The sequence below is a fragment of the Amblyomma mixtum genome, chromosome 1, assembly GCF_055824585.1.
Source record: "Amblyomma mixtum isolate Tamu chromosome 1, ASM5582458v1, whole genome shotgun sequence".
NCBI lineage: Eukaryota > Metazoa > Arthropoda > Arachnida > Ixodida > Ixodidae > Amblyomma > Amblyomma mixtum.
The window spans coordinates 29,472,210-29,484,456 of record NC_143012.1 but is presented as its reverse complement, the minus strand read 5'-3'; the positions used below and the strand labels follow the sequence as shown (position 1 = coordinate 29,484,456).

At 46.4% G+C, this 12,247-nt stretch overlaps 1 protein-coding gene across 6 annotated transcripts in view; it reads left to right on the top strand.

Moving 5' to 3' along the window:
• The first annotated feature begins 153 nt into the window (after nucleotides 1–153).
• Nucleotides 154–12,247, top strand: part of LOC149365914 (uncharacterized) — a 34,264-nt gene continuing 22,170 nt past the window's right edge. For 2 of the 6 annotated variants that reach the window (XM_089547210.1, XM_089547204.1), the window contains exons 1-13: nucleotides 319–820; nucleotides 1,371–1,415; nucleotides 2,348–2,437; nucleotides 3,129–3,272; nucleotides 4,187–4,228; nucleotides 4,321–4,404; nucleotides 4,484–4,525; nucleotides 5,110–5,169; nucleotides 6,740–6,931; nucleotides 7,564–7,733; nucleotides 8,332–8,503; nucleotides 10,078–10,202; nucleotides 11,767–11,938. In XM_089547210.1, the coding sequence (XP_089403336.1) occupies nucleotides 752–820; nucleotides 1,371–1,415; nucleotides 2,348–2,437; nucleotides 3,129–3,272; nucleotides 4,187–4,228; nucleotides 4,321–4,404; nucleotides 4,484–4,525; nucleotides 5,110–5,169; nucleotides 6,740–6,931; nucleotides 7,564–7,733; nucleotides 8,332–8,503; nucleotides 10,078–10,202; nucleotides 11,767–11,938 (1,407 nt within the window). In that variant the 5' untranslated portion in view covers nucleotides 319–751. Of the gene's footprint in view, nucleotides 258–318; nucleotides 821–1,370; nucleotides 1,416–2,347; nucleotides 2,438–3,128; nucleotides 3,273–4,186; nucleotides 4,229–4,320; nucleotides 4,405–4,483; nucleotides 4,526–5,109; nucleotides 5,170–6,739; nucleotides 6,932–7,563; nucleotides 7,734–8,331; nucleotides 8,504–10,077; nucleotides 10,203–11,766; nucleotides 11,939–12,247 lie in introns of those variants that run through there. The other 4 variants (XM_089547195.1, XM_089547187.1, XM_089547201.1 and 1 more) reach the window with 3 other exon arrangements.

Here is a 12,247-nt window from a genome sequence, read left to right as displayed (position 1 = left end):
ACTTTATGCATTTTGCTGATATGAAGGAAGCTTGTTCCACCATCTGTTGCAAGTAAATTGTTCGAATGTATCGCTAATGATTTAGTCGGTAGCGCTAGAACCGCTAAAACCGTCCCAAAAGCGAGAGCCGGCCAGCAACCCTGCCAAGCCAAGGATCACGGAAAGCGAGCCGCAGTCGTATCGCACTCTCCCGCTACGGAGGTGTCGGCGATTTTCTCGGCGTCGTTGCGATGGCTGCCCTTCCCTCACTCGCACAGGTAAGACCGTTGCGAGTTGGCGAACGCGCCGCAGACCGGGGTGAGACTCCCGAGCGGTCGAGTGCTCGCAAACAAGCTGGTTTCTTGAAGGGGGCGGAGTGGGCAATGCCTGCAAAACTTCTCCGTGGAGGCTCGCTCGATTAGGGTTAATTGTTGTTGTAAAATGAATTTTCGACGCCTTTTCGGCGTTCTCCCGCCGTTTAGAGCTCGCCCGGAACGCACAGCATCGGCAGGCGCGTTCACCGATCATATATGCAGCGTTTCTACTCGTCAGCTTGACGAGCGGCTGTCAAAACAGCAGCGGTCGGTCCTCGGCGAGCCAAGTTCGCCGTGTCGTTGTAGGATGTGTCAACATCGGAATGCTTTCGCGCGGTGCGACGGCTTTGAGCGGACGCGTCTGTAGCGGTGGCGTTTACACGGGCGTGCAGTTGTGCGTAGTTCTTCCACGCATGGTCGAGCCGGGCCTTGGTTCGTAGGGCTCGCTCGCATGTTACATGCCCCTAGCCAAGACACACCTGAGTTGTTCTCGATCTACATATGCCTTCGCTGCTGCTTCGTGTGCTGTACGCCGTTATCGGTGGCCTGAGTTCCTTCTAGTATGTCTGCTCGAAGCGGAAGTAGCTAGTCGAGTACCAGTGAAAGAAATGTAATGAGCAAGCTTGCTTTCGGATTCTACTCGAGGCCAGCAGAACTGCGCGCATTCAGCAGTTTGCGAATCGACAGCGCTTCAAGTCGATCGGTGTCTGTTGTGCTTCAGTATTATGAAGTGTCACTGTTTGTGCTGACATTCTGGGTCTTCAAACACGCCTAAAAGCGTTCTGCTTGAGGATTGGTTGATAAGGTCCGCTCGAGCTTCGCGCGGATGCGAGATAACATCGCGCTGCCTTTAACCGGCAGAACAACACAGATAAGGTGACACGCGGCGCCAATATTGCTTGCGGTTCGCGTGGCAGCCGGAAAAAAATTACGCAGTTTCGCTTCGGCCGCGTACAGCGATGTGAATCAGTTGTCAACATTTGCTTTCTTTTCGTTCTGCTTGCCAGCCTTATTGGCTGTGACATACTGAGACCGTGAATCAGATCAATAAACAGTCCGCGTACCTTGCCATTACAGATTGCTGGAAACCACACTACAATATATGAGGCTTTCTATCAGCAGGTACGTAATCTTCTCATTCTGAGTCCAATTATTGATATCCTAGTGTCAGACAAGTTTATCAAGGTACATATGAGCACAGCTGCGTATTTCATTTCATTTCCAGTTTTTAGTGTGGAAGCATTTCTAGCCCCACTCCGCGGGTTTCAGCAGTGACTGTGTATGTGTGTGAAGCCTCTGAGTAGCAAGTGTAACTGGCTCGCTGCAGTGGACACCTCAGTTGGGCTGTGCTGAGTAGCAAGTGTAACTGGCTCGCTGCCGCGGACACCTCAATTGTGCTGTGAGTAGGGTGTGGCATCCACCTACAAATTGAGGCAGTTAAGCACCTTCCCTTTTCTCAAAACCAGCTGAAGGTAAAGGAAGGGCGCATAACTGGCTCCCTGGGTCAGTAGACACCTCAACCGCTTAGCAGGATATTTCTTGCTTAGCAGTGTTAAACCACCAGCCATATTTTTTGTTTCTGTATGACCGCACACTCTGTATCTGTATGTTTCCCTAGTGTGGAGGGGTTCATTGCATTTAAAAGGACCTGGATGCATTTTTATTGATAACTGTGATGTTTGAGCGGTTTGTTAAGAGTTCTTGACTTCCGATTCTCTGACAAGGCATTGGCAGTGCACGATACCTTTTCTTTATGATTCCCTTTGTTGTAGGTTTGAGTTGATATTAGTGTTTGCTTGTCGCATTTTGGCACATTTCGTACAGATTTCATATGCCTAAGGGTTTAATGCTTACCTGTTGCTCATCTGTCAATGTAATTGTTACGTAATTAATGCAGTTTAATGTCTCAAGTTCATACTGAGAAGTAAGAGTATAGCATGGACTAAGGTGGGATCCCTTGTACTGTAATGTCCAGTGCCTAATTAGCCACGGCAAGTGGTTAATAGGGCACCATAGCTGCACCAAAAGCTGACACAAATATTCAACGCCTGCAGGTGGATCCAGCGGGCATAAATCATGTTGGGGCCCTCGAGGCAGCTGCATTCTTGAAGCGGTCTGGTCTTGCGGACGGCATTCTCAGCAAGGTATGGCAAGAGTCCGCATGGTGTTGTGGAAAGGGCTGTGAAACTGACCAAATCGGCTGGAAGTTACTTTGATTGGTGCTAGTTGTCTGCATAGCTCAGCATGAGAACAGTTTCACGATTAGTTCTGTTGAATATGGTAGTACAGTATGTGTGCATAATTAAAGTTTTATACCTATGTTCAGCATATGCACTGTAGCCTCCAGAACACACTGATGCGTGTAAGGCAACTGGCATAGTCTTCCACCGTTATGATGATCCAGCAGTAATTATTATACCCGAAATCACTATTTGCTTTCCCTCTCGACATGTCGAGATTCTGGATGGAAATGGCGCTCACGCTTGAATTAGTATTCTTCTCACCCATGGTCATTCTAAATGTTGAGGTATCCGAATGAATCGACATTGTTGGTAATCTTGGTTACTTTACATAATTTGTCTGGTAACTTTGCTTAAGAAGAGAGATAGATTGCATGACCTTGACAGTCAGATTTCCACCTGATTGCTTTCGGGAAGTTCTGTCAAACAGAGAAACAGATGTTGTATGGGGACGTAAAGCTTGCAATGTGCGAAATGTTTTTCAAGGATTTAGCATTGCACAGCTGTTTGTCTTGCTGTTTTTTTTTATCTGCTTGTTGCCTATGCTGTGCTAAAGGCTGCTGGTATCTTTTCACCTTTTTCGAAATGTATACAGATCTGGGACCTTGCCGATGCTGGTGGGAAGGGGTTCCTTGACAAGCGGGGCTTTTTCGTCGCCCTCAAGCTGGTAGCCCTTGTGCAGAACGGCAAGCCACCTGCGTTGGCAAACCTGACTTTGCCTGTGCCTGCACCAAACATGGTACATTCCTCTCTGCAGTTTCTTTTTACCTTTAAATCCAGAATAAATTCGCTGCACATGCTTAACTGTGCCACAACAGTGTCTTCTAAGCACACTGCTTCGACTTCACACCCAAGATTTAATGCCCAAGAACATTGATACCTGAAGGAAAGTCCGTCTTCTATCACAAGATGTGGTGCTCTCTGGGTAACACATGAAAATTCATCTTACTGCTGTGAAAAGTGGTTAAAACGAAATGCACATAGGTGACACAGGCTCGGTCCACTTTCACGAGACGCCAACTGTGCGTACGAATTGGCAGGTGCATGTTTGACAGATGCTGCCACCTGTTTCTTGCACCTGTCACCACTGTGAATTGCACATGTGCACTGGTGGTTTGTTTTCAACCAGTGAAATGTTGGGAGAAAGCAGAGAAGGACAGGTATGCATGCACGGAGTGTCCCTGGGAAAAGGCGGGTCGGGGGCGGTGTGGTATCTACTCCCTTGCACGAAATCTCCTTTACATTGAGGAGTCTCCCAAAACGTGTGGCTCCTTTGAGAATCCGTGTGGTGGTTTAAGTCAAACCCTATTCTGTTGTGGTGTTTCCCACAAACCGCACAATATTAATATTGTTTGTAAATACTCAGTGTTGTGAGCCTTCACTGAACATAGCAACTCTGTTGCGATGTCTCGCTTTCAGCTTATTTGTCGCTAGCTTGCAGGTGAAGTTAGCTTTCTTGAAGCAAAATCAAGGACGTGTTTGTCTCTTGAGTTCATATCTGTCAATGTTTTGTCAACCTTGCCAACCGCTGCAATGGAAGCACATGAGGCATGGAAGTAATGCTGAATGCTGAAACAAGTTTCGGAAGAATAAAAGATATGCAATCTGTCAGAATTCGTAGACGATGCTATGACATGTTTTTTCTCCACGCAGGCGGATCAAGTTCGCAGCACAAACATAGATTGGTCGGTGAAGGTAAGTTGCTAGACCCGTGTATGATTTACAATGTTTTTATAGGAGTAGAAATGTAAAATCGCATATTTGTTTCCGCTTTGTCTCTTCCAAAGCCATTAGAACAGACTAAATATGTGGAAATGTTCAACTCGCTCGGGCCTGTCAGTGGGAAGCTGCCTGGCACCAAGGTGAAGCCGGTAAGACGTTTTCCCTTGGCTGTAGCAGACATGTGCCTGACTGCGACTTGAGTTAATGTGTGGTGTGCCTCATTTCTAGGTGATGCTGAACTCGAAGCTTCCATTGGATGTGCTGGGCAAGGTAGGTGCTTAGTTAGGTAGGGAGTAGCATCATATACAAAAGAAAAAGACTGTTTGTGCTAAACATTAGTACATCATTTGTTTTTATTAATGCTGTTTGGCTGACAGAACTTGGCCTAGGGTTGATTTCGCAACCTGTAATCTAAGTTAAATCTGTGACTGTGATTTGCTATTTTATACAAGCTTGCTTATACTCACACTTTTCATTTCCTTTTCAGTCATTTTCCTTCGAGTAAAGTGACTAATATTTATTCCTCTATATCGTGTCGTATGATACATTATTGATACGGCCCCACCGCGGTGGCTCTGTGGTTATGGCACTCAGTGACCGCGGTGGTCGAATTTCTATGGAGGTGGAATTCTAGAGGCCCGTGTGCTGTGCGATGTCAGTGCACGTTAAAGAACCCCAGGTGGTCGATGTTTCCAGAGCCCTTCACTTTGGCGTCCCTCATAGCCTGAGTCGCTTTGGGGCGTTAAACCCATAAACCATAAAACCATAAACCTATAAAACATCTTGATGTCTTTGTATGTTGCATTGCAGCTGATTGCCATTCTCCTGAAGTTCTGTTCTTGCTCCTCTTCTAGATTTGGGACCTAAGCGATGTTGACCAGGACGGTGCCTTGAGCGAGGAGGAGTTTATTGTGGTGAGTGGAACAGCTGGTGGCTGACTGGGTGGCCACCAGCAGTACCAGCTTCTAGAGTGATGTCAAGTTAACCCTGAGGGCAGCTAAGCCCTGTGCATTGCACTAGACATTCCTTTCTGGTTGAAATTTGATAGAGATGTCGCGCTGATTGACGGACGTCCGAAACATGGCCTGAGCAGCATCCCTCAACATCGTGCTGCTAGAGATGACGAGAGAACACGTTCCAAGTGCGACCACTTATTGTTAAAGGGACCGACCACTGACTTAAACATGTCTATGTCGCAATTTTGCAGTGGAAATGAAAAGATCGTGCCTGCTATTGGGAGATATAGCACTGCAGTAACAAAGAACGAGGATTTATCATTTTAATTCATCGTTGCAAGTCACGTAAAGTGCTATCTTGTAGTGAAACCCTGCCATTAATAGTGCAGTACACTATGTAACCACATCTTGGTAAAATATAACTGATTTGTTTTAAATGCACAGTGTGTGTGTGTGTGTGTGTGTGTTTTTTTTTTTTTTTCTAGGAGTGTTCCTCATGTTTTATTAAAGTTTGAAGATGTGCTTTTAGCTTTTGTCACTAAATGTCATCATTGTGTTTTGCATTTCTTGGATGGTGTGGAAATCACGGTTCACTAAAACTTTTGTCGACAAGGTGTACGTCACTATGTGGTAATAGCTTTGGGTGTGGAAACCGAACTGGATGCTACTCTATATTAAAAATATCTCATTACTGTCTGGGGGGTGAAGTTTCTAATCTTTGGAACATCCCTTCTGCCAGTATGCAGTTGTCATCGCTTTCGCTGATCGTAGTTTCCAGCACAGGCTTACTAAAAAAGGCCGCCGACACGCACTGATTAAAAAATGCTCAGTAAAAAATCAGTCTTCTGCGTTTCTAACAAAACCGTTGCGGAATCTAGCACCTCAGACAGCAAGCTTTCTGTTGCGTTTCTGTTTTTGGTGAGGAAGTGTGCTGTTAGTTCTGGTCACCGAGATCAGGCCGCACTCCAGGCCTGGTTGGACAATTCCATCGACACGTGGAGGTTTTTTTTTTTAAAACCCGGTGGAGAATTGCGTGGCAGCGGGATTCGAACCCCGGTCCTCTTGCACGCGAGGCGGATGCTCTACCTCTACGCCAGGGTTAATGGAGTTAATTGGAGAGACATGGGAGAGGCCTTTGCCCTGCATTGGGCGTAGTCAGGCTGGTGATGATGATGATGAAATCTTTCAGTCAAGTAAGATTACTTTACAGTTTAAACTTAGTGGAACATGCTCTTTCTTTCTTGTCCTGTAGTTCTGTTTTACAGTGGACCAGTTCTCTGTAACCCCACGATGTAGTGTGGAGCTCAGAATTAGGCCTGTGTTCATTAATGGCCAATACTTTTTTGTTTGCGTGGTAATTGTTGGTTTCAGGAACAGCAAGTGCGTCAGCAACTTTCTGCCTAGCATGAATTGGTTCATAGTAAAAAAATTCAGTTATGTTAATCCACGGTTACTTGTACCTGTCTGCATCCTCAAGTGTTAAGGATGCAGTGGCCAAAAAAAAAGAATGCCCTCCTCAAACATGCAGGCAATGCACCTAGTGTACAAGGCCTTGGACAACTGTCCCATCCCTAGTGTCCTGCCTCCAGTGCTGATGCCTCGGTCGAAGCAGAGTCCGCTGCCAATGGCCGTGCCGCCGGACTTCTCTCCCATGTCTGGGCTGCGACGAAGACCCAGCACTCCGTCATCAGTTGGCTCGGCTGATGTCGCCTTGCATAATGTGAGCTCTTATGCTACTGCTGGCAGTCTTAATTCCCCACTATTGCGTATTGATATGGGCCCCTTTGTTTCAATGTTCACTAGGTCTCTAATGCTAGTCTTGCCCGTGTCTTCGTGTCTTGGTCTTTTGATGACCCTTCAGTTGACCATTCAGCTGACCCTTTAGTGGCCCCTTTGGTTGCCCCTTTGGTTGCCCCTTTGGTTGCCCCTTTGGTTGCCCCTTTGGTTGCCCCTTTGGTTGACCTTTTGGTTGACCCTTTGGTTGACCTTTCAGTCTCGCATGACCCAGCCATGTATGACTTATTCCAGCAGCCTTCCTGCAGTAAGGGGCAGCTTATCTTATATCATTACTGTCTTATTTCAGCAGGTCATTGTTTTCAGCTTGGTAAACTAAGCGCCAGTTTATAATGTGCTAATGTCAAGGTGCTTGCTTTGTGTCATGGCTGTTCAATTATCAGGTCCTGTGTCGCTGTCTGCACATCTTTTTTTTTTTTTTTCTGTTACCCAAAAATGTTTATAGAAAGATTTGCTTTTATGCTGGACCAATTCTTGTGGTAGAAACTCTGTATGAAAACGAGAAAGCGGAGGTAGGATCTTGAAGCAAAGGTTGTGCAAACATTCTGTCCATGACAGACTCTCCACAAGCCGCCGATTCCATGGGTGGTGAGCGCAGCTGAGATGGCCAAGTTCAACCAGATTTTCATTGGCCTGGACACAGACATGGACGGACTGGTCAGTGGAGCTGACGTCAAAGGCATCTTCCTCAAGACTGGGCTGCCACAGGCCGACCTGGCTCAGATCTGGTCAGTGAGTGGATTGGTTATATTGCGGCAGCTTTTGCTGGCTATGACACCAATTTTTCTTCGCGTTTGTGTGTGAGAACTTAGTAGGGATTGCCTGTATAGCCATTGTCTGGTTTGTACCAAAGCTACGGTCACTCTTCGTAACCTAAACTTGAAAGGGATCAGAAGTCAGTATGAATTGTGAGAAGTCAAAATTGAAGAAATCTTTTTAGTACGCTTGGTGATAATGGGATCGAAACATCAGTTTGAGTAAATCGAAAGTTTCTGATTTAATGATAGGGCACTTTACTTACCGTATTTACTCACTTTGTATACTTTTCCTAAAATTGCCTTCAGAATGGAGGTGTGCAAATTACGCGGAGATTTCGCAGTAGTGTCCTAAAAAACTGCAATGGTCATAACGCGCAGCGTATACTGTATATAGCTGCGTACAAGTCCAGCAACTCTCAGCTTGCGCCCTTCACTTGGCAAAAAAAAAAAAGTTGACTCCAAATATAATGCACATTCGCCGGCTAACCCAGCTTGTAGGTACACCCCTTCCATGTGTTTTTGACTGTGGTTTGTGCTTTTTGTGGTGGCACTGCCCCTCGTGACGCAGGAACCTCTGTGACACCAAGCAAAATGGAACCCTGAATACCGAACAGTTTGCGCTAGCCATGCACCTGGCCGCAGAGAGGACGAAAGGCGCCCCGCTTCCCGCTATGCTGACGCCGGACATGATGCCGCCTTCGCTGAGGCCCAAGCTCCAGGCTGTAGCAGTCGGCTCGCTGGTGAGCTGTGCCCTCGAGTTCCTCTTATAGCTGGACTTATCATTCGCGGAGAAATGATTGGGGTGTCAATGTAAGTGTGTGTGAGCATACTACAGGTCGGTGTTAGTATGATGTTAGGATACACCAGCTCTGCACTGGGGCTTGAGATTGAATTGCATTTTTTTGGGTTGATCATTGTGGCAAATGCCAATTCTAATCCTGCTTGGCCTGTTACGTCACCTCTTTCACTGTCTTTGTGGGGACTTTGTGCAACTTGGTGTCATCATCACATCTGATGTCATCCTCCCAAACTGGGCAAGTGAAGAAGTCTGAGGGCTCCACTGTTTGCCCTGTTCGTATTGCCATCTGTGGGGACAAACACAGTGTGCAGTTGGCTTTTGCAGAGTTTATTTGTTGATTAGAGGCTGCTGGCTCTTGATACTCGATGCCCGCTGAATATCGGGACCCAGCAGCCTCTGACTGGCACTTTCTCACACTGCTGGATCAGTTTAGCTTTGACCGGGATTGATTCATCGATGAAACCATGGACATATCCCCTAGTGAAGCTCTCTTCCCCCGTCTCAAGTGTCAGCTTACCAGTTGTTAGGTGTTAGCTTTATCTAGTACGTATTTATCTTGTGGAGTTTGGCTCATTTTGCCGCTTGTTGCAACCTCTGGGATACAAGGACAAGCATCATAGTTCTGGCTGGGAATACCTCAGCTTCGAGCACAGCAAAATGGCCCAATTGGTTGAGCAGTGAACATGAGTGGGCTAGTTCAGTGTGCTGCATTCTGTTCTGATTTTAAAAATGTTGTCTGAGCTGTGTCCCCATTTGTGGCAAGTAGACTCCAAAAGCTATTAGTCATCATCCCTGTTGTGAGGGCAAAGTTAGGGAGTATACACAATTGGTCAAATGTTTAGGGGAATCCCCCAAGGTGGAGTATAGATTTGTAATAAGGGAGTAATTACTCATTGACATCCACCCGAGCGCAGCCATACCCCTTCCAGCCATACCCAGGAACGGGGGATTCCCCTAAACATTTGACCAACACAGTTCCCACTTCGAGTTATTGATCAATTCGCTCTCGCCCTACCATAAGCTTGCCCACCCGGTTAGCTCAGTTGGCAGAGCGACTGCTCCGGTGAAGCGGTGGTCCTGGGTTCGAAGCCCGGACCAGGACAAATTTTTCTTTTAACTACGAAGTTTCTGAGAAAGCTGTATAGCTTTCCTTTGTAGCCTTACGGCTGCGCTTGGGTGTATGTCAATGAGTAATTACTCCCTTATTACAAGTATACACAATTCTCAAAAAAAAAAAAATATGCAGGTGTTCCACTTTTTAAAATTACAAATCTTGACCTGATGTTCCACCTAGTAGCACACGCTGGTTGGGGTATGCATGAAAACGATTATCCTGGCATAGAGTGCAGCTTGTGTTAAAGGAGGATACACACAGTGCAGGTAGGAAGGTAGGTGGAATGGCCACAGTCTTTTTCTTTTTTTTGGCTTTCAGTGTGTTTGACCATAAAGTGATTAGTGTTGCTTGTTCGAATCTTTAGCTTGGCGTGGTGTTGAGAACGGGACCCTGGTTTGCAGGATGGAGGTGGTCCTCTCGTCGGCCTGGAAGGACTGACCAGCTCGACACCGCCCCCCGTGGGTGCCCCAAGCTCTGGGAACAAGGAACTGGACATGATCACTGAAGAAATGAAGTCACTGCAGATGCAAGTGCCTCACTTTCTTTGTTGCATTTGCTCTCTATTCACTTGCACGTGCGGCGAACCATGTTACGACGAGCGTGTCGAGAACGTGGATGGGATGCTGAGCAGTTGAAATTGCGCAGATGTAAATTCTGAGCATTTCGGTTTGATGGTGTAGTCAAATAAACCCTTCAGGCACCGCGTCCACTTATGTGGACATGACCTAAACTCTATAAAAATTCACCGCAGCAGTGGCCTGATGGTTTGAGCATTCACCTCTCAAGCGGGAGATGTGGAGTTTGGTCCCTAGGTCCACCGGGTACCCAGCAGGGATACAGTGGGCGCAAGCTTTCCCTGGCCAGGTGCTCGGTTTCTTTGGGGTGAAATGCTTGGAAAATGAGTGGCTGAAAAACACCTTGCGCTCTTTGGCCTCAGATGCCCTTGTACCGCACAAAGCCATCATTATTGTCGCTATAAAATTCTGCTTATACAGGATGGAGCGTCCTCTAACGTGGATGCAATAAAATGTACTGAGGCCTGGAAAACTATCTACACATATGGCCACCCATTCAAAATGAACACACAAGATAATGACTTAATGTGACAGGAATCAGTCAAAAGAAGCATCGCTGACACTTTGAAAGCAGCCTCGAGTCTCAACATGGATTATGAGGAGCTGGGAGAAATTGCAAAATTAGTCGGTAGAAAACAGGGGAATTTTTTGTGTGGATTCTTGACATGCTCCTTGCAGAAATTTGACCTCATTGAGTAATAATTACCACCTAAAGGAGATAACAGGGCATGTTGCAACCACTTCTCCGTTTAGTGCGCAAAGCCATTTCTTGTTAGTTGAGAAAGTTTTTCAATTGATCTGGGCCTGTAGTGCTGAGCGCAAGAATTATTATTTTCTTTTCTTTTTTTTTTCTTTTTTTCACTTACCGGAGCAGTAACGGGCTCTTAATGTTCAGAATGTCCTATTCTGTTTTCATCCTTGATGGCCATTACAGTAAAACGCGCCTCTGAAATGCATGCACTCGCTGTCAGTGGTTGCGGGCACCGAGTGTAATGTGTAGGAAGGGGCTGAAAAGGTTTATTATGTTGAGTGAAAAATTTACATAATTGAGCTGATGCGACCTGTCCAGACCGATAGAAGTTGAAATTAGTGTGGCGTCATCCTTGATTGCGCGAAACAGATCGGTTTGACTTGTTTACAGAATTCTGTGAGGAATTCGGAACCAACTGAGTAGCCTAATTTTGGAAGGAAACTAAGCGGAGGTAGGATGAATTGAAGGCGACAGCAGGCATTTTCATATCCTGTCTCCAAGCTGTTTCCTTCTAGTTTGTCAAAACCAACTGGCCCAGACAAGTACTGTCTTGCCTTATACTATGTCGTAAACAGTTCCCTCCTTCTTGAAGTCAAAACTGACAGTACAGAAAAAAATTAAATGATACGGTAAATTATTTGGGATATCTACTTCCACATATGGTCAGTATCACTGAACAGGGTTTGTGCAGTGCTTGTTAAGGGAAACAAAAATTGATAACTTAAAAATTCACGGTTTCCTGCGTGCGGCGTTTGTGGCCACAGGGACAAGTCGACACTAGAGCAGGAGATACTGCAGGCTGAGACAGACCTGAAGACCAAGAACGCTGAGCTGAGGAACCTGGAGACCGAGATTGAGACCGTGTCCGCCATGCTCAAGCAGCTCGACTCGCAGAAGAGGGAGGCCCAGAAGAGACTCGCCGAGCTGGGCGCTCAGGTGAACCACGAGGCAGATTCCTGTGCAAGTGCTAGGACTCCAGGTTAACACGGGACAGTGGGCTGGCCGGTTCTTTGGCGTGTTATTTTGCATCTTGATTGCCTCTACGGTGGGGCACGTAACAAAAATGCAGGAGTATTTATTTCTTGAGAAAAAATACAACCAGCACCAGTAATACCAGCACCAGTAGTACCAGCACCAGTAGGTGGGCACGGAAGCCCTAGAAGCCTGCTGCAGCCATCGATAGTGTTTTCTTCATGCATACAATAGCTTATTTGTTCTGTGTCAGGAGAAAACTGTTGTCCCACT